Source organism: Peromyscus californicus, unplaced genomic scaffold, assembly GCF_007827085.1.
Source record: "Peromyscus californicus insignis strain IS unplaced genomic scaffold, ASM782708v3 Scaffold_7__1_contigs__length_154581171, whole genome shotgun sequence".
Lineage (NCBI taxonomy): Eukaryota > Metazoa > Chordata > Mammalia > Rodentia > Cricetidae > Peromyscus > Peromyscus californicus.
In genome coordinates this window covers 114,236,921-114,259,269 of record NW_026294595.1, presented here as the reverse complement: position 1 = coordinate 114,259,269, position 22,349 = coordinate 114,236,921, and the positions used below count along the sequence as shown (strand labels likewise).

The window sequence follows — 22,349 nt, the reverse complement described above, 5'->3', positions numbered from 1 at the left end:
GCGGTGGTGGCACATGCCTTTAATCCCAGCACTTAGGAGGCAGAGGCAGGTGGATCTCTGTGAGTTTGAGTCCAGCTTGGACTACAGAGTGAGTTCCAGGAAAGATGCAACGCTACACAGAGAAACCCTGTCTCGAAAAACAAAACAAAACAAAACAAACAAAAAAAGAAAGAAAGAAAGAAAGGAAGAAAAAGAAAGAAAAAAGATTCTCAACAGACCAACTATTTGGTGAAGTTAATGAGGAACAGGACGCTTTTAGATTCCAAAATGCAGCTCCATGAATTATTTCTTAATCATGAACTCATCATGAACTCAGGCTCACTGCCTTATCCAAGTCATCTAAGCACTTGACACGAACAACCAGCACTCTGTGCTCTTGTGAGGTAGCAATCCGTGCTCAGGATCTCCTATGAAACACTAATTCTGAACACTGCTATTCATAATTTGTATAAACATAATTTATATATTTCCATAAAAAGTAAAAAAACACAGAAACAAACAAATTCAAGAAAGAGCCAGCAGAATCTTTTGGGTAAATCATCTTCTGCTATTTCAGCTAGAAAAGAAAAATGTTACCATTTTATCTTTGTACTTGGTATGGTTTATAAATAAAACTAAGTTTAAATGTGTCTGTGAGACAAACAAACAAACACACATACACACTTTTCTCTTTTAGGAATAAATGTCACAATGGAGAGATTTTTAACATCAACTGGTTCCATTCTTGTAACATTAACTTGCTCACACTAGCTTTATTGATGTTTGCTCAGTGGATTAATGGATAAAATAGTTAGGATACCAATAGTTTCATTATTATATTATTTCATTGGAAATATACAAATACTTTCTTAACAGATGGAATTTTCCTTTATTAAACTGAAGTCAGTCAAACCTCTTAGAAAGAATTTTTATTTTTTCTTTCAAGATGGTTTTATTTTTTGGGCGGCGGTGGCGCATGCCTTTAATCCCAGCACTCAGAAGGCAGAGGCAGGTGGATCTTTGTGAGTTCAAGGCCAGCCTGGTCTACAGAGCAAGTTCCAATATGGCCAAGGCTGCACAGAGAAACCCTGTCTTGAAAAACAAAAACAAAGACATCTGATGTCAAGATGGTTTTATTTTTAAAGATTTGTTTAGTTATTTTATATGTTCGAGTGTTTTTGCTTGCATGAATGTATGCACACCTCACGCATGCCTGGTGACTATAGAAACCAGAAGAGGTCATTGACCCTTCAGGAGCTGGAGTAACAGATGGTTATGAGCTGCCATGTGGGTTCTGGGAACTGAAACCAAGTCTTCTGCAAAAGCATCAAATGTTCTTAACTGTTCAGCTGTCTCTCCATTCAGGAAGGATTTCCAAATCTAGGGCTGAACAATTGTTTGCAAATATGAGATCTTTTCTCTATCCAAGTAGATGAGGAATAAAGCCTTGCTTAATAAGTTTTTTTTTCTCTGAATATACTATTGCTGTATTCTGAGCCATGTTCTTCAGAATGCTCTTTGATATGTGGTGATGCCCTAGGGTTTGCTTTCTACCTGTACGCTGATCAAATTTGGAAATAAACAGGATATTGTGGTATCCTCAGAGGACACTCCTCTATAGATGATTTCTTTTCCATTGATGTCGGCAACACTGTTGATAGCAATTTTTCATGTATAAGGCTAACACAAAAGGAGATACGAATTCAGTAAACAGTGTTTCTTTTAAAGAGCAATAACACAATAATAGATGGGTGTGGAAGGTACAAATCATCATTATGTAGAGAAAAATGTAATTGTCATAAGGATGACTCTAAGGGGATCATATTTTACCGAATGATCAGAAGTGGCTTCCTGAAGAAGGCCGAACTATAGGCCAGTATTGATGAGGAGTGGAAAATAATGGTGGAGAAGACAGCCTGGGTTCAAATCTGGGTCCTTTTATTTACTAATTGTGTGACCTTGTATAAGTATCTTAATTTCTCTGGTTTTCAAGTGTCTCAAATAAAAAATGAGACTAAGAATGTTTGTTTTGAAACTTAAATTAGATAATATCTGCAAATGACCTGTCATAGCATAAACACTCATTAGATGTTACAATAGCTGTCATGTTATCTCCTGAAGAGAGATGATAGATGAGAGTATAAGATTGAAGATGCTGATTTAGAGAAATATTTGGGGAAGATGAAAAAACAAAATGTGGGAAGAAGTGGGAGGAGGGTCTCCTAAGTAGCTGGCAAATGTGAGAAAAGAGAAAGGCATGGGAGGTCCAAGGGGGTGAGATAAAGGACTGAAGTTGCAATGGTCCATTGTGTATAAGGCTGCTCAAAAGATAACCAAGCAAGTCATTTTCATCAGCTAGTTGTTGCTGGGATTTTATCTGCTACAATTTAATGAGGGATGGATGAAGAGATTGAGGGACAGAGGGAGAGAAGGAAGAGGGAGGAAGGTGGAGAGAAGGGGAGGGAGAGAGAGGTAGAGAGAAAGATGGAGAGGGGGTGATAGGAGAGGGAGGAAGAGCTAAAGCTCTTGAAAGCACATGAGACAAGGCTGTTACTGTTCAGCAGAGTGGAGGTAAAGAATAGGAGGTAAAGGTGATGGGTTGGGCAGTAGTAAAGGAAAGTGCTTACTTTTTTTGTTTGTTTGTTTGTTTTTATTTTCCGAGACAGGGTTTCTCTGTGTAGCTTTGCACCTTTCCTGGAACTCACTCTGTAGCCCAGGCTGGCCTCTAATTCACAGAGATCCGTCTGGCTCTGCTAGGATTAAAGGTATGCGCCTCCACTGCCCAGCTGGAAAGTGCTTACATTTAAGTAAAGAAATGTGGAGTGTCTTCAGGAGCTGAGGAAAATGTCCAGTAGATGAAGGTTAATTAGAAACTTGAGAGTTAAGGTATTTTCTAGAACAAGGCCCCTTAAGGAAGATGGAGTGAGGAGCACATAAGACACCTCAGCCACCACAACAGAATAACTCAGCACTTTGGAGATCTCATGAGCACACCCTTGTTCGGATCTAGGGCCTGGGGATGTGGCAGGAGGAGAGTGAGAGGGAGGGGGTATAGCTCCCTTGTGCTTAGCACACAAAAGGCCCTGTGGCTGATCCTCAGTGCTCTGTGCGCGCGCGCGCGCGCGCGCACACACACACACACACACACACACACACACACACACACACACACACACACACAGAGGAGGGGGGATCTAAAATCAACTGAATTCTGTAGCCTCTCCTACCATTTTCAAGGAAAGTTGCTTTCAAGATGAGGCAACCCATGGAACACAGCACACTCTGTTATGCTGCTCTGTTAGGCCTTAGGAGGAGAATGGATTTGACAAGGAGGCACAAGGGAAAGCTTCAGGCCGAACTCACTCTACCAGGGCAAGAAGGCTAGCCACGAGATCCACTTCGGGATGGTAAAATGCCAATGGAATACCAGAGAGCTAGAGATAAGGTGAAACTCACTGTCCTCCTTACAGCGGAATGCTCCTTACAGGAAGGAACAGGAGACATTACTGCTGACTGTACAAAGAGAACTATTCTGAGGTGGTATCATGTGTAACTATATGTTAACACAACAGAGCATTCATGTAATGAATACATTATAAGGAAGACTTTGATACAAAATCTGATTCATAAGGAAAAATCTAAACAGACCCATAGCAAATAAAAACATCAAATTACTGATTTAAGACTTCTAAAATGACCAACCCGGATGATGTCACTGGTAAATTCAAGCAAACATTTAACAGGTAATGTATATCAATTCTTCTTAAATAATTCTAAAATATTAAAAAAAAAGAAACTGCTAAATTTATTAAGAAAGCCAATGTTATCCTTGGTACAGCCAATATTATCAAGCTATAGACTAGTATCTCAAATGTTTTGTTGAAAATTATTTATAAAATCACGTGGCAGGTAGCATATTTATAACAGGTAGCAAATCATAACATATTTATCATATGCTCTACATTTTCGGGCTTTCCTTGAAATCATTGTTAGAACTGGCATGTCACAGACTGAGGCTGTCAGGAGCTGGGTATGCATAGAGGGTGGGAGGTTGAGGGATGGGAAGCCCTATAATTCTTGATCAGTTTGTTGAGTCACTGAATCTACAAAGCCAAGGATCACTCAATTTGAGACTTCTCCATATGTAAGAATGATAAAAATCATTTAAAATCTATCCATATTTGAGTTTTCCACTACTTATAACTGATAGTATCCCATTAATTAGCACCCAGCCCTTAGTGAGAAGGGCAGAACTAACAGTCATGCTGGACACAGATGTACTCATCTCAGTGATTTAAACTGGTAATGAGCACTCCCTTCCAACTGCCAAGAACAAATTACTGCTAGCATTTTAAACATCGAACACGCCCAATGGAAGATACATTCCAAATAGCCCTTTCTTCAACGGAATCCCCCACATCAAACAGCTGAATATCTGATTGATTCAAAGACTGCTATTTTTCTCTTCTAAAATACTGTCACGTGTGAAGCTGATATTGCTGAAGGCATATGAATGGCATAACACTGAAGACTGTAGCAGTGGGATGGTGTAAGAATGATCAGTGTATACAGTTCTACCTTACTTGGCAGAGCCTTAAGTGCAACTTAAATGGCATTGCTTAAGACTTGAATTCCCGTAAGTTGTCTGGAAATTTGGGGAGATAAGTAGTTGCCTCTCCATCTTCCCTTATCTTTTTTCCATCCTATATCCAACCAACCTTAGATAAAAAATAATTTTTAAAAGTGTACCTTAACTTCTAAAGCATGAACAACCATTATTCTTTGTCACTGTTCTTTAAACAATACACCGTAAAGGCATTTACATAGCCTTTATATTTATTAGGTATAATAATTAATCTAAAGTGGTATTAAGCAATTGGAGAGCATGTATAGGTTATATAAAATCACATAGCACTTTATATAATATCAGTAAAGAGACTTGAATATCAGTAGAGTTTGCTATCTTTGATTGGTCCTGGAAACAACCCAACATGGCTAAGTAATGAATGTATTTATACAATAGCATTGTGTCATATATTTTACTGATAAAAAACATTTAAAATACTTTATTCATCCTTGTGTCTCAGGCTAACTAGTCATTCAGAAATAAAAGAGTTGTTAAATACTTATTCTCTACCTGCTTATTACTAGTACACAGAAATTCAATTGTTTTATACATTAATTTTTTAATTGAAAACAGATTTTTTTCATACAATATATTCTGATTACCAGTTCCCCTTTCCAAACTCCTCTCACATCCCCCCCTCTACATACTAGAAATAAACAGGTAGAAAATGAAAATTTAACAAATACCATTTAAGGTAAAAACCAAACAAATTGTAATGTAGAATAGTGGATTATATAATGAAGACAAAAATTATGGGGAAAATAGATTCAATCAAATAGACTCTCTAGTTCATTTACATAGTTTGTAAATATTAACTTTGTAATGATTACAGAGGTGTCATGGTGTTGTCAGGCTAGGATAACCTGAGTGAAAAAGAGTTCCAGTAACTTTCCGTCCTGTTTTCGTATCTCTTCCGAAATCTATTTTTTTTTCAAAATACAAAGTACCTAGAAGTTACATATAACTAAATAAGAAATAAGAGAGTTGCTTCTGTTTACATTATGTTATCTGATTCCTTGTGTGAACAGTCACATTTGATAAGGCCTTGTGGACATACCACTTTCCTGGTAACATTAATTTTGAGCTTTAAGATGCCTGGTATAATTAGTAACTATTGTTGGAAGCTTTTTGAAGACTCTGAAATATGGGGATATTTCACTTGATAAAATCTAAGCAAAGTCTCTCATTCAGTAGATCCCAGTAGGATGGTTGGAGTAAAGGAAGAGGTGCTCAGCAACCTGGAGTTTAAATTACTAAGATATTTAAATATGTAAAACAATATAAAAACTTAATTTTTATACTGCACCAAAATTCTAGCATCAATTATCTCTATCATGTTTTGTTATTATTCTTTTATTTTTATTTTAAACTCAACTAAGCCTCAATAGGTATTTGTTACTTAATGCTCTGCCAGAAGCCAGGTGGAATGAATCACAGATATAAGAGAAATGTTGAGGTTACTGTGGAAACACAGAAAAAGATGATGTAACATTGTCTAGAAGAAGGAGCGAATGTTTCATCAACCAGGGAACAATTGACCAAGGTTTTGAATGATGAGCCAAGAAGATAAAGGCATGTAGCAATGGGTGGAGAAAAAGATCCCAAGAGAGAATTGAGAGCTTCAGGAGATATGTGCATCCGTTTACCTCTAGACTACTGCTTTCACCATCTTGGTGGACTTTTTAGTTCATCTCGAGCCCCCAAGTTCTTTATTCTGCAATGGCCAGAGAACTTCCTAGTCCTATTACTGACATAATATTCATTCTAGTATTTCTAAAGTACTACCCCCAGAAATCATGAATCAATATGATATTTCAAAGAGTACTCCAGTTTTCCCAACTCCTGAGGACTCCTGGGGTATAAAAGCTGTGATGAGAGCCAGGGGAGGCATCTACATGCTCATCACTGTATCTCTATCATTATTCACTGACTGGATCAGCTGTTTAAGTACTATAATTATATCAAAGCTAAAAGCAATTTAACTTTGTGGAAAATGGCAGATTTCTACCCTCCCTGTGTCGTGCCTGAGCTGTCTTTGGGAATTACTTTTCAGCATTAAACTGAAGAGTTTAGCAAGAGAATGATGCCCTGCCAGTCTCTACTCCTCCAGGGTCTAAGGCAGAAATGGAAGGTTTTACATGTAGTTTTTATTTTGAGAAAGTAAAAGAAATGTATTTACTTCTGACAGATACAATTTTACAATATCAATCTTTAGTAGTTTTTAAAAATTAGCATACAAGCCAAGCCGTGATGGCGCACGCCTTTAATCCCAGCACTCGGGAGGCAGAGCCAGGCGGATCTCTACAAGTTCAAGGCCAGCGTGGTCTACAGAGTGAGTTCCAGGACAGGCATCAAAGCTACACAGAGAAACCCTGTCTCAAGAAAAAACAAAAACCAACAATAACAATAATAATAATAGTAATAATAATAATAATCAATTAAAATTAGTATACAAAGTAATGAGTTTTATTGTAGCATTTTTACATATACTTCACATTTGTTTACTCTCCTTTGCTCCCCTCCTCTGTTCCACCTGCTCCCTTCCTTGTGGTCCCCTTCCTCTTCCTCAGAAGTATCTCATGAATTTGCTCACTCTTTTCCCCATCTTTGGATCTCTTTTGACAGTTTTATGTCCCCCTTATAGTTTTATGATATCAGTTGTGAAACTGAAGTTAAAGACATCTGAAATTATAGGTATTGCTTTAACAGTCACTGAATGATTATAGTCCCAGGTCTTTGTTTCTGTTTGTTTGTTTGTTTTTAAGGAACCTACTTCCCAGGAAAGACCTTGCACTAGATATCAAGAAACCAGGACTCACACTGGTGATAGCTTGATGGAAGTGGCAGCCTGGTAAGCTGCTGTTCCTCCTTTTTGGTAAGAGAAAAGATGAGTGGAATTGTGAAGACTTCTAACCTCAAAATGCCTCTCACTAGCTGGATTATCCCACAGGCAAAAATGAAAGTAGCTCTTTACTGTGGGATGGTCTGTATGTCAAATGTGTTGCTGACTGGTCAGTAAATAAATCACTGATTGGCCACTGGCCAGGCAGGAAGTATAGGCGGGACTAACAGAGAAGAGAATTGGAACAGGAAGGCAGGGAGAGACACGGCCAGCTGTGATAAGCAGCATGTGAAGACGCCAGTAAGCCATGAGCCACGTAGCAAGGTATAGATTTATGGAAATGGATTAATTTAAGATATAAGAACAGTTAGCAAGAAGCCTGTCACGGCCATACACTTTATAAGCAATATAAGTCTCTATGTTTACTTGGTTGGGTCTGAGCGGCTGTGGGACTGGCGGGTGACAGAGATTTGTCCTGACTGTGGGCAAGGCAGGAAAACTCTAGCTACAGTTCTTGATCACATTGGAATTATGGCTCAACAACAGGGTAGTTTCTCTTGTTGAAAACCAGCAGGTGAACCCTTCCTTTACCTGGACTACCTTTACCTATACAGTCGCTAATCTGTATATTGGTTCTCATGTTAGAGAGTAAATACTTCTATGTTAAGAAGTTGAAAAACCTCCAAAGTCAAATGGCCTTAGAAAAATGTACCTAGTAAAACTAATCTGAAGACAGTGTAGGTCAAAAGTCACTGAAAGATATACTTTATATTTATGTATTTCATTGTAAATTTTACCTCGAATAAAAAAGAACTATTGACAAATATTGAAGTCCAGTTCTTGGTACACATGCTGAATAGTTTAAGGACAAAGTATAATGACTCTACAACTTCTTTGAAATGCACAATATATGTGGATTTATGAATGAATAGAAGGATAGATAAATGAGTAGATTTACAATAGAATATAACAAAATATCTGTTGTAGAATGTAAGTGATAGATATGTGAGCATTTCTTGTAGTATTTTTAAAAACATTCCGTAAGTTTGCAAATATTTATAATGAAATGCTGTAGTTAAAAAGCTTTTGTCTAGTGATAAAAATATTGATGCAGGGACAGCCTGTACATGGAACTAGATGTTTAGCCAGCCAACTTTGCTAAGATTATTTTCTCATCTATAAAATGGGCACAACAACACTTTAATCCCATTTGGTTATTTGAAGACTGAATAAATTATTATTAGCAAAGTTCTTAATTACAGGGCAATGTAAAAGTTTATTAGTTAAAATCTTAGACAATGATTTTGTGTATGAGTCATTGATGGCAAAACAGACTGAACTGACTTTTCTTAGGTTTCAGATTCTGAGGAATGAAGAATTTATTAGCACCTGATGACAAGCCCACATGGCTGAGGGTTTAGCCAGCTTCTTCCTAATCCAGGCATAGTTTATCTTCTTCTAAGAGGCATTAAGACTCATATCGACACAAATGAATTACATTTCATTTCTATCTTCAGAATGTCCTACTTTTAAAAGCTTGATTCTGCCCAGGCTTGGAATACAGCACAAGTACTGTCTGGATCCCAAACAAAAATGTCTGGTACCTGGCCATCCCCCCAAAAAAACGATCTAGTGACATGTGATTTTTACAAAGATGGTATCTTTCCTCTCTTCTTCCCTCCCCTTCTCTCCCTCCTTCCCTCCCTCCCCTTCTCTCCTTCCCTCCCTCCCTCCCTCCCTCCCTCCCTCCCTCCCTCCCTCCCACCTTCCTCTACTATTTATCTTCCTTTCTCTGACAGATTCTCATTCTGTAAGTCTGACTGACCTTGAAATCCTGACTCTCAGATCTCTGTCTCATATGTACCAGGTTATAGGTGTGGGCTACCACACCCAGTTGAAGAAGATGCTCATTAATCATCATGTACTCCAACAAAGGTCATAAATATTATAGCATAATTAATAACAGGCTGTAAACTTTGACAGTTGGAATGAATTCTATGTATCACACAATCAGACAGCAGAGATTTTTTTTTTAAATGCAGTCCTAAAGAAGCAATAGTGCTTACTGTTCTTGCAGAGCATCTGAATTTGATTCCAGTGTTAGGCAACTCACAGGTTCCAGGTGATCTGATGCTCTCTTCTGCACTGCACTTTTACACACACACACACACACACACACACACACACACACACACACACACACACACGCAGAGAGAGAGAGAGAGAGAGAGGGGGGGGGAAGAGAGAGAAGAATTGAATATAAATGGATAGAATGAAAGAGGAAAAATCATGAATGATACCTAGATTTTGGTTTGAGCCACAAGAAGGATAGAGTTTTTTATTGAGAAGAGAAGGGCCATAACCAGAGCAAGTTTGAGCAATGGAGACAGGAGTATCAGGAACTCAGTTGTTTATAAGTTAACATTAAGAACATTTTGACCATCTAAGGCCAGAGATTAAATAGGGAGTCAAGTGTGTTTGCGTGTGTAACAGTTGTTGTAAAACCCTGTTGGGAGGCCCTGCTGGTCAGAAGTTGAGGTTTACCATGGCCTGGCAGCTCTCTCCAAGCTCGGCAACATGGAGGACTCCCTTCCCCCAAGTAGGGGCTTCCTGCTCCCTACCTAACTTTATCTGGAAGATGTCTCTAGGCCTGGATGCCTGACTTACCTCAAGGATGTTGCTTGACATAGTTCCCTGGAAATGCTTTTCCCCTCTTGCCCACATGATAATTAGGTAAATGCTCTAGTCATTTTGATAGGGCCGTGCTTCCACTAATCCAGCTATATGAAAGGAGCATGCCACTTAATGCAAATTAAGGTTTATCCCAAGGCTTCCCAATCCTATATATTTCCTATACTGTGGAATAAAGTTGAGTTGTCTCACTGAAGTCATCTCCCGGAGGACTATCTCCATCGTATCCACAGCGGTCTGATCCTGTTCCCTGATTCTGCTCCCTCCACCCTTATGGACCAGTGGCCAACAATCCCCTGGAAGGAGCTCTGCCAAATAACAGATTTCCAAATGGTGGTTGTTTTAAATGTAGTGATGTTTTATGAATCAGCAATAAGAACTGGACATGGGGGTATTCTATTTGTTTAAAAATGCAGAGAGAGATCATTCTTTCATAACCAATTTCTGTACTTACACTTAGATTTTGAGGAGTTTGTTTTGATCACCCATTGCTCTCCAAGGAAAAAGGAGACTCACAAATACCTACTGTAGGTATGGTGAGGAGACAAGGTCAGATTATCATGAAAGATAGACAGCACTGTGAGAGCCAATGATACCATTGGAAAAGGGAAAAGAATTGTAAGGGTTGACTGTGGTGGTATTGTGTTTCCCAAAATATTGTGCACACTAATAAACTTATCTGGGGTCAGAGACAGAATAGCCACAATATTAAACATAGAGGATAGGCAGTGGTAGCACACGCCTTTAATCCTAGCATTCCAGAGGCAGAAATCCATGTGTTCAAGGATACAGTCAAGCATGGTGATTCACGCCTTTAATCCCAGAGAGTGGTGGTAGAAAGCAGAAAGATATATAAGGCATGAGGACCAGAAACTAGAAGCATTTCAGGCTTTTGAGCAGCACAGTTCAGCTGAGAGCCAATTGGATATGAGGACACAGAGGCTTCCAGTATGAGGAAACAGGATCAGCTGAGAAGTTGGCCAGGTGAGGTTAGCTGTGACTTGTTCTGTCTCTCTGATCTTCCAGTGTTCACTCCAATAACTGGCCTCAGGTTTGATCTTATTAATAAGAACTTGTAAGATTCCTGCTACAGTTGACCCTTGGGTTGCATTGTTTGTAGGTCAAAGACATGAGCAGGTAACAAGAAAAGAAACTAGAAAGAAGTAGTTATTGACAAAAGAGGAAAATCAAGGGCCTCATGTCCTAAAAGCCAATAGAAGGAATGTCTTTAGGAAGATGTGTACCAGTGTGTTCTTCATTACTTATTGCAAACTTGAAGTTGAGTATTTACAAAGAGTTTATTTTACTGACAGTCTTGGAGGCCAAGTCTCCAAACAACAGAGTATTGGAGCTGGCAAGGGTTCCCTTGAATCCATTACCTTGTGAAAAAGAGCAAGAGATCACATATAGACAAAGAGAGTTACTCAGGGACTGGATTCACTCTTTTGACTTCCTCTCATGAGAACTAACTCAGGGTCTCACAAGAACTACCTGCATTATTTCTAAGGGCAGTTTCTAGTTATCTAATGACTTTTCATTAAGCTTAGCTCTTGAAAGTCCTTTCACCTTGGTGCCACCATACTGAGTACCAAGGCTTTAACATGTGAGCTCTTGGAGAAAATACTCAGTCAATATTCAGACCATAGTAAGGGGGAGTGAATATTTGTGAAAAATACTGCTGGTAAGCCAAACAATGTGAAGATTGATAAATTTCCACTGGATGAAGGAATTCAGAGTTTAATCTGGAATTTACTAAGCTCCTACTATATACAAGACATTGTCAAGTACACTCCTATGTAGCAGTGGAGGGGAAAGGGTTGATGGCTAAGGTTAATAAATAATATTGAGCATAACTATAGATAGTAAAAGAAATGAATATACTAAGGACATTTAATGGTGTATGGAGACATCATTCCATATTCCAGATCAGATGTTAATACAACAACCCAGGAAGGTGAAGATGGAAAGATCACTTACTGCCTTTCCAGGCTCATTTAGATTTTGTATGGAATAATTTTGATTTTGTGTGGGAGATTTTGAGTTGCTGTATTTGGATTTTGTACCCAGGTACATGTCTAGTTTAAGAGTTAAGCACATGATCTTTTATACTAAACAAAATAAAACTGAAAAAAATAAGGCAAATGAGGAAAGGCATCATGGCCAAAACTTGAGAGCAATGGGTGATCAAAACAAACTCCTCAAAAAGTGTAAGTACAGAAATTGGTTATGAAAGAATGACCTCTCCCCGCATTTTTAAACAAATAGAATACCCCCATGTCCAGTTCTTATTGCTGATTCATAAAACATCACTGCATTTAAAACAACCACCACTTGGAAATTTGTCATTTGGCAGAGCTCAGATGGGACACAAGAATCAGTTGGAACAGACAGGTTCCGAGGAGAGTGGAGCCACCATGAAGCTAGCTCACCCCCATGGTGGGCGAGGTAGTGAGGCAGGTCAGCTAAGAACGCAGTAGAGACAGCCTCTTCTTACCACTTGGACTTCACCTTATCTACTTGGATTCCTGCTAAGCATGCTATCTAAGTTCCAAGAGTAACAGTTCTGTTAAGACTGCGTTCACTCTCTAAGACTTCTTGAGCTGACTCTCAGAAGTCCCAGGTTGCCCCTTAGTCATTCTTTATTAGCTATGTAAGCCATTAGGTCAAGTCTAGATTCCAGGGGAACAGCGTGAGATTCTAGATCTCAATGGGAAATGTCACAAAAAATTTATATTCACCATTCATTTATTGTGTCACCTGTTATTTACTGATATCAGTCTTTTCAGAAAATATTGCACATAGTGAGCTCTATGTCCACAGAGAAGTTATGCACCCTGCAGCAGCTTCTGAAAGGGACAAGCATTCTAAACTACCAGGAAACTTACCTCTATGGCTCCCTATGTGCTTAACTCTGTGTCCACATGGCTCAAGGTCACAAAGGTATCTCTGTTCTTTATTCAGAATTGTTTAAAGTGAAACATGGAGTTGAATAAATTGTTCACTGCCTTGGTGTGTCTGTGGTTGGACAGTGTTGTATATACAAAGCTCTAATATGTGAGTTTGAAGTTATCTGGGAAAATGACCTCACATTTTTAATTGAGTACCAAATAGCAAGGACAAAGCAACCCATAATATCCATAATCCATACTAACACTACCCTTTAATGTTGAATGCCGTGAGCCTCTTCACAGCAGGGGTAATAAATCTCACTCCTACTACTTTGTGTTTAGAGAGGCAGTGTGAGTTAGGGAACACAGTCTTGTGATTAAGGATTGGGCAAACCTAATTTCCCAACTTTGTTTTAATTGTTATAAGCTGGTGATCTTGATTAAGCTTTCTGTTTCCTCACTACTGAAGCAAGTCCAGTAGAAACATAGTGAGAGGGTGGATATAAGGCTCTTAGAATGCCAGGTGCTTTGAAAGAGTTCAATTCATGTTGGGCAGTATTATGATTATTATTTTCTTGGTTACTTTCAACACTACAGAATAATGTACAGTAGGAAGGACAGCAGGGTGTTCTTGGATTCTGTGCTTACAATGAAAGCACAAGCCCTTTCAGGTGAGTGACTCATGGTACAGTTTCTTCCTAACTCTAATGACCTTGAGAAGTTAGTTAAGTTCTTAGCACCTCAGTTTCCTTATCTATACAATAAATGGAAACAAATATCAGTTTAGCATTATTGCCATGAGAAGCAAGTGAGGCAAAGTATGTTAAGTGACTGACACTAAGCAGTGACTGACAATTTTGTTTGTTAGCCTTACCATTGGTGCTGATCTAAATAACCGGATTCTTCAAACTACTTTCCAGCTTGACTTTGCACTTCATAAACACAACTGAGAATGTGGGTCTTTATTTCTTTGTGATTCTATGATATTCCCTCCTCCATCCACCTCTCAACTGCTTTATTACATATATATGTATAAAATTAGGAAATATATATATATTTATTTCCTAATCTTATCTGTGGCATTAGATGTTTTCAATGTTGGGTTCTAAAATGTCCACATAGATTAAAATTTTTTCACTTGATGTTGTGAATTGTAAACATGTTCCTGGCCTGTAATATGTATTTTGATGATTTTATAGTATTGTTTTTTTTAAATTTTTGTTTTGTCATTCAGAAAGAAATGTTTGACTTTTATGCTCGTAAGTTTTTAGCCTTTCCTTTTGTGGATCTTGAATTTTTTTTTGTCTGTTTTGTTTTTCGAAACAGGATTCTACTATGTAGCTTTGGTTACACTGGGACTTGCTCTGTAGACCAGACTGACCTTGAACTCACAGGGATCCACCTGTCTCTGCCTCCTGAGTGCTGGGATTAAAGGCATATATCACTATGGCCCAGCTTGGATCTTGAATTTTATGCTATAATTATGATGACTTTCCCTATGTAAATACTATTTTTAAAATACATATTATCCATAAATTTCATGTATAAATTTTATAACCTGTATGTTCTTTTGTTAATATAAAAGGCTCTAATTATTTCTTGTATAACATAATGCTAACTATCCCTCATCATTATCCTTTCAAATAATTTTTCTATTTATTTTCCCTTATTGTTTTTCCACATAATTTTAAAGTTATTTGTCTGGCTTAAGAGATATTCTATTCACATGAAATTTATAGACCACTGTAGACAAAACTGGAAAATTTTCATCTTGACATTTCTATCAATATTATATGGATTTCTTCTTATTCTAGTTTTATTTTATGGCTCTTGGAAGTATCTTTTTTTTCATTTTTCTTTATTAAGAAGTTTTCTACACACTCCACATACTATCCACAACCCCCTCCTTCTCCCTCCTCCTACCCCCAGCCCTCTTTCCCAAGCCACCCTGCAACCCCACACTCCCCCAAATTGAGGTCTCCCATGGAGAGTCAGCAGAGCCCAGCACACTGAGCCTAGGCAGGTCCAAGCCTCTTCCCACTGCACCAAGGCTGTGCAAGGTGTCACACCACAGGCACCGGATTCCAGAAGCCTGCCCATAGACCACGGACAGATCCTGATCCCCCTGCCTTGGTGCCCCCCAAACGGTTTGAGCCAAACAACTGTCTTCCGTATCCAGAGGGCCTAGTCCAGTCCCATGGGGGCTCCACAGCCACCAGTCCATAGTTCATGGGCTTCCACTAGTGTGGCTGGTTATCTCTGCACGTTCTCCCGTCCCTCACCTGCAGTATCTCTCCTCTCTCTCATCAATTGGATTCCCAGAGCTCAGTCTGGTGCCTGGCCGTAGATCTCTGTATCTGCTTCCATCTGTCACTGGACAAAGGCTCTATGATGACAGCTAGGTTATTTGCTAGGCTGGTCACCAGAGTAGACCGGTCCAGGCACCTTCTGGACCACTGCCAGCAGACCAAGGTGGGGTCAACCTTGTGGATTCCTGAGAGCCTCCCCATCACCCTGCCTCTTCCTATTCCCATGATGTCCTCATCTATCATGGTATCTCCCTCCCTGCCCTCCCACTCTGTCCCTGTTCCAGCTCGACCCTCCCATTTCCCTATGTTCTCATCCCCCACTCCTTGCCTTCTGCCACTCCCCACCCCCCCAGTTCACTCATGTAGATCTCATCCACTTCTCCTTCACAGGATCATCCATGTGTCCCTCCTAGGGTCTTTCCCTATTAGCTAGCCTCTCTGGAGCTGTGGGTTGCAGTCTGGCCATCCCTTCCCTCACATTTAGTATCCACTTATGAGTGAGTACATACTATGTTTATCTTAACACTACCTCTAAATTATTTTTTGCTTTAATTTTAAATCTATTCCTATGTTCTTTATTTTGGTGCTATGGTAAAGGACTTCCTCCCTTCAATTTTATATATACTTTAAAGATCTATTTATTTTTATTTTATGTTTATGAGTGTTTTGCTTTTATGCATGTAAGTGCACAGCACACATGCATGGTGCCTGTGGAGGCCAGAAGAGGGTGCCAGAGCTCCTGAAAATGGAGTTATGGGAGATTGTGACCCACCATGTAGGTGCTGAGACTTGAACCCTGGTCCTCTAAAAGAAAGGCAAGTGTTCTTATCCACAGAGCCATCTCTACAATCCATCCCTTCGTTTATATTTTATATTTTAAGTTTTCAGTGTCTTTTATGATGCTGTGTAAAGTTTTAAATTTTTTATATTGTTAAAAATTGCTGATCTTGTCATGGTTCTTCTCTGTTCCTTCTGCTTGAGTGCAAAGGTGAAAATCCATGGAAATGATATGGGATATATTTGTTTTCTTCTTTGCTAAATTCAGTGGGTAAGGTTCATATACATTACTTAATAGCATACTCCAGTCTTCTGTGGTGATTGCATTATAATTATCTAAATCTCAAGCATGGTCTACCTAGCTCAGTGATTGGATACTTTCTCCTAAGATAGCGGTTGCCGTCCCTCTGATCCTTCCAATACCATTTACACCGTGACTGCACAGGTAGGAAGCACAGTCTTTATTCGCCCTTTGCTTCTGGGATCAAGTCCTTTCCTCTAATTTCTGACAGGTTCCTTATTGCCAGCTGAGATTGGTTCCCTAGTATCCTTGTCTTTCAATAGCTCATGGAATGGTCTCCAGCACTAGGTACAGAGTCACAGATTTTTCTGGTCTGCCCCTTTGAACTCTCTAACAGTCTATCAATCATCCAACTACAAAGCTGCCTCCTGTAGGGATATTTTATTCGTGCTGAAATGTGGTGATATTTTATTTGTGCTTTAATAAATAAAATTTGCTTTGAGATCAGAGGAACTAGCAAGCCATTTTAAGTAAACGAAGAAGTCAAGCAGCAGTCGCATATGCCCTTAATCCTATCACTTAGCAGGCAGGATCTCGGTGTGTTCACGGCCACACTAGGGAACAGAGCCAAGTGTGGTGACACACGACTTTAATCCCAGTACCAACTATAGAGTTCTGGAGGCCTGTACAGACATGAAGTGACAGAGCTGGCCAGGAAGAGGAAGTGATGTAGCTAGACAGAGAGCAAATAAGAAGGCAGAACAGCAAGGCAATAAAGGCGTGGGTAGACAGGAAGTAACTCACATTTGGAAGCTGCAGAGTTGGTGAGGTAAGGTTGGCTGGTGGCTTTCCCTATTTTCCTGATCTCTAAGGCTTTCACCCCTATATTTGGCTCTGTGTTTTTTATTTAATAAGACCATTTTAGAAATTCGTCTACAAGCCTCCACATTCACAGGTATAGTAATAGTTATGAACAACTTTCTTGGCACAAATTTCCATGTTGATCAGTTTTTAATTATCAAAACAAAATGTCTGAAAAATATAATTTTATCAAGATAAAAAATTATGGATGTAGCAATTCTGGTTGTCCAAGGGTAGAATGCCAGTATTGGCTCAGGTCTGATGAGGATCTTGTGATATATGACATCTTAATGGTGGGAATATATGGGAGAAGAAGGGATCACATCACCAGGAAGGAAGCAGGAGTGAAGCTGGGCTCCTCAAATCCCTTCTGGGGTCATGAGTACAACTAACCCAAGTATCTTCCATTAACCCTCACTTCTCAGGGACTCTCCATTTATTTCTGTTCTCATCACAAGAACTTGTCTGCATTATATCTATGCCAGGAGATTTTATAAAGGAAGAAATTAAGAATGAAGAACAAGCCAGGCAGTGGTGGTGCACGCCTTTAATCCCAGAACTTGGGAGGCAGAGGCAGGTGGATCTCTGTGAGTTTGAGGCCAGCCTGGCCTACAGAGTGAGTTCCAGGAAAGGCACAAAGCTACACAGAGAAACCCTGTCTCAAAAAAACAAAAACAAAAACAAAAACAAAAACAAAAACAAAAACAAACAAACAAAAAAAGAATGAAGAACAGCTTGTGTTTGGGAAGAAACTTTTAAAACAATAAATTATTTAAGTTCTGCATTAACTACTTTCAGTCAAAAATTTGAAAACTTTGCAACTGTTCAGAAATAGAGTTCATAAAAAATAAGGGTATCAAGAGCTCTCCAACCTTTACATGGATATGCCTGTGAGGCAGGAGGATCAGTTATCTTGGATAATAGTATTCTAGTAGATATAACAACACTGGACACATTTTAGAAGTAAACAAATAATGGACTTAATCAGTGTGAAATCCTGTTTCAGTTTATCCCTGGGGCAAATGGGGCTTAAAGAGGAGAGAAAGGCAATAGGATTAAGGATCAGAAAAGCTCAAGAAAGAAACTAGATGATTTCCAAAGTGGAAAAGTTCTGGTTCCTGGTCAATTGTGAGGTTGAGCTGCTGATACTGGAATCACAGAATATACACTGAGCTACATTGGAACAAAGGGGAGGACAGTCCCAAGTTACTGCCTAATAGTGTTTACTTTTTGCTTGCTGTGCTGGGAAATCTTTTGCCAACATTCTATTAAAGAGTAGCTGGTATGTGAAAGTGGTAAGTGTATTTCTGTGTGAGTATAAGGAAGCAGAAGAAAAGCCAAAGGGATCTTCATTGGAGCTGGTAGGGTTTGAGGCACTGTCCCATAGTACTTTAGTCCCGTCAAAACATTTGAAAGATCACTGACCTCAGATGCCTACAAATTCTCACGGATTGCTTTTGCCGATAGGCAAGGCTGTTGGTTAAGACATAGCTTGCTGAGAGGCCCATGAGGTAAAAGTTTTACTGAGGATCACGATAATAAAGACAAGTTTATTCACACTTTAGAGGGAGAAAAATAGGTCCTTTTTGCTTCATTCTGTTATGAGTTCAGCAGAGTTTATTATTTCAGGGAAATATTTATTAAGACATAACTGAGGCTCTTAGTGGAAGCCAATTTCAACTTAGGAACATCTAAATATATCGTAGCAAACAGGATCTGGATAGCTCCTCAGAAAGAGCTGTCAGGAAAGACCACAGCAGTGACATTGTGTGCCTAAAGAAGCTCCTGTGACTAAATGTGTTATGGTCTTGTACAGTTACACGTATGTAGCTGCGGGGTCTGCCCTTACATAGGAATGGCTGTCTTATCTATTTACTCTTCCAGTTTCAAACACTAGAATGCAGTTATGAAACCAAGGTAAGTAAAGAAAAGGAAAACTCGTTTTGAAGGCATCTATGGTCAAATAAGATACCCAAGAATCAGAATAACCTAGGAGGTAAACAGTGGCAAGTGAAACAGGTACTTCAGGGACAAGGGGCATCTTAGCAATGATCTGAGTGTACGATGTGTGTGTAGTGCTGTGAGTTCTCTTATGCCCTTTCTCTACATCCTGCTCTAGCCTGAGATTTCTGGTAGATGCTTCCCAATGTCTTTTGGTAAGAGATGGATACGTTTAGGGGACCATACCATTTTACCACACAAACCAGGCTCTTGAGTGCCCCTTGCACCTTCCAACTGGACATGCAAATTTGATTCACTGCATGGAGGCCTGGCCCCAGCCAGGTCTCTCTGTTCTAGGTGCTTGGCACAACCTCACATTTCCCTCAGGCAGAGGTTGGCTCCCTAGGGTGACTGAACTAGGGGAGGATTGCATGGGGTTCCACGCACAGCTTTGCCAATTCCCTACAGCAAGATTGCCTATCTGCCTATTCAAGTCTGTCCTCAAGGCAGGTTAGCTCACCATGTGACTCAGACCAGAGAGTCCTGACATGATATGCAACACGCACAATTATTTTTCTCCAAGAACCTCATGGATCTGAGACACTATTTTGAATATTTTCATGAGTTTCTCTTTCCTAGCACATCCTCTCAAATACTTTGTAACAGCAGGGGGTCAAAAAGAGGGGGAAATGTGAAATGGAAATAACTGGAAAGTCTGTTTGAAAGATGCTGCTTTGCTTTCAGTGTGCAGGACACCCAAAGCTACACTTCCCGGAGTGGTTTTTAGAAAGGAATACCGGATGGTCAAATTTCAAAGCGAGACTCCAGCCTCTAATCAGGCTGGGGGCTGTGACAATGCGCTGCTAAACACCAAAAAGATCCTTTCAATCAGAAAGGCATTGCGTGTGCACCAGGGACAAGTGTTATCTACCACATGATCTCAGCAAGATTTACCACCACTTCTGTTTTTCTTCTGAAGCACTGTGAGTGCAGCAAGTGTTTTGGTAGGCTAAAGAGTTTGGTTTTTCACAGTCTTGTCCGCTCCCCCCCCCCCCCAAATGCTCGAGAGTAAATGAAAAGTTTTCCAAGTCTGTATTTTAGAGAATCTTGGACCTTGTGACTCTGTATGTACCTTCTCTTGTCTAGAGAAGAAATTCCCTTATAGCCACATCTAAGCTTTTAGCAAGTACACATGACGAAATATTAGCTGAAGTGCAGAGTCAACACTGTAAAACATCTCATGAGAGAAACTTTGAGAAAAGACTGCCTTAAAATGGGTTGCTATGAAAAATGCAGATTAAGGATGTAGGAGACAGCTTCTTACCTGGGCTTCTTTGGGGATTCCATTTTTCACACAGTCAGTGCTTTGCCATTTGCTGTGCTGAGTCTTGGGATTGTGGACAGTCCCATTAGTAACAACACTACCCTTAGGATTGGCCATCGGTGGGAAGTGCTTGAGCCCAGCAGGTTCTCTTTCAAAGGTCTTCTGGAGCTTCAGTTTTCAAGTAGCTGAAGTGATGACATAAAGGACTTTGGGGCTGAGCCCTTAAAGGAATCCTACCAGTCAGGCTTTTCCAGAAGAAGAACCACAGTCTATCTATTGACTGAATCTTTAGTGGTTACCTTTTACTAGGCTACTCTAGTGGCACTGTGGATTCCATGGCAACAAACCTGCGTCTGAAACTACAAAGAAGTTTGCCCTGTAAACTGCTCTAACTGCTCTGGGAGGCAGAGGAAAGCTGGAGACAGAAAATTCCAGGGACACACACTGAGGAGGCGGGCTGAGAGGTGGAGAGACTTTTAAAGACATACACAGCACACTCACAGAGTACACATTGCTGAAGGGCTGATTACAAAATTTTCTCCTTCTTTTATCATCCTCTCCCCTTCACATTTAGTTATTTTTTCACTGTAAGCTAAGCTTATAAATCAAGATTTCTTTGTACTGGAAAATAACATTCATACTAGGGCTAAAGGGGCAAGGGACCAAAGAGTTGTTGTCTAATGGGTGCAGAGTTTCAATTGGGGTGTGAGAAAAGCTTGTGTTCATGAGTCACTGAACAGGGATGAGTATATATGTAATGTCACTGATTTGTACAAGTAACAAGATTCAAGTGGTCAGTGTCCTAGCATGTTAAATGTTAAAATCACAGCAGCCATAATTATAACCCACATATAAACACATGCACCATACAACCATCAAAAAATTCAAGACAGACAGAAATCAGTAAAACAGAACATTCTAATTCTTACCAGAAATACATCTTTTTTTTTATCATATGACCTTAGAGGAGCCATTTACCTTCTCTATGTTTCAGTTTTTCTGCCTATAAAATGAGATAATACATTTGGTGAATTAGCATATGTAGAGCAGTAAGAAATGACACTTGGATTTGAGATTGCCACTGACTCTTGTTGTGAGGCATATGGTGACCACAGGGTCCTAGTCCACAAATATCTCTGGCTTACTCATTATCCTTTATTCTTTCAATACAACAGCCATCAGAAGTCTGTTTCTTCCCTTGATCATCAAAGGGCCCTGTGGTTTGTTGGGCAATACCAATTGTTTACAGCCCGTTGAGTATTTCTGAGCCTACCTTTGTGGTTTTCCTCTGTTGATATCAGAAAATCCTATCTGAAACTAAAGGCCTTAGGAGTAACATTCTAGGTGGCACACTCCTGTGATCCCACTATTGGGGAGCTAGTGGTATGATGATTGCTAGTTCTAGGCCAGTTTGACAGTTTGGAATACGTAATGAGGTCCAGGCCAGATTGAAGACACATTGAGACCCTCTCCTAAGTTTTTTCTATTTCTGTTTCCCCACCCCTCCCAGCACCATATTCTGATCTTCTCCTGAATGATGAAACTGAACGTTCTGCTCTTGAGATGAGTATCAGCAATTTAGCCTCCTTCCACAAAGCAAGCCATAAAACCCAAAAATATATCCCCATGTTTGCTGTTTTGGAGCTCACCATCAAGTTCTCTGGTATACTCTGTGTGGTAGCAGACCATATGACTCTCTCAGGTGTCCTGTCCTGTACTTGGGAGGAGATATGCTCTACTAAGGGACTAAGAAGAAACTGAATATATAGGTCAGTTTCTTAACTGAGTATAAAATGAATAACATAAACCTTGGAATCCACCTTAAGTCTTTTATTCATCCATCTGAATGTAACCATGTTATATAAAGAT

The 22,349-nt window shown here is 39.6% G+C and overlaps 1 protein-coding gene across 1 annotated transcript in view; it reads right to left on the bottom strand.

The window, feature by feature from the left end:
* Sptlc3 (serine palmitoyltransferase long chain base subunit 3) overlaps positions 1 to 20,821 on the bottom strand; it is a 113,749-nt gene extending 92,928 nt beyond the window's left edge. Inside the window, exon 1 of the mRNA XM_052724293.1 lies at positions 20,481 to 20,821. Coding sequence (XP_052580253.1) covers positions 20,481 to 20,597 — 117 coding nt within the window. The 5' untranslated portion in view covers positions 20,598 to 20,821. The remainder of the gene's footprint in view (positions 1 to 20,480) is intronic.
* Between the last annotated feature and the right edge of the window lie 1,528 nt (positions 20,822 to 22,349).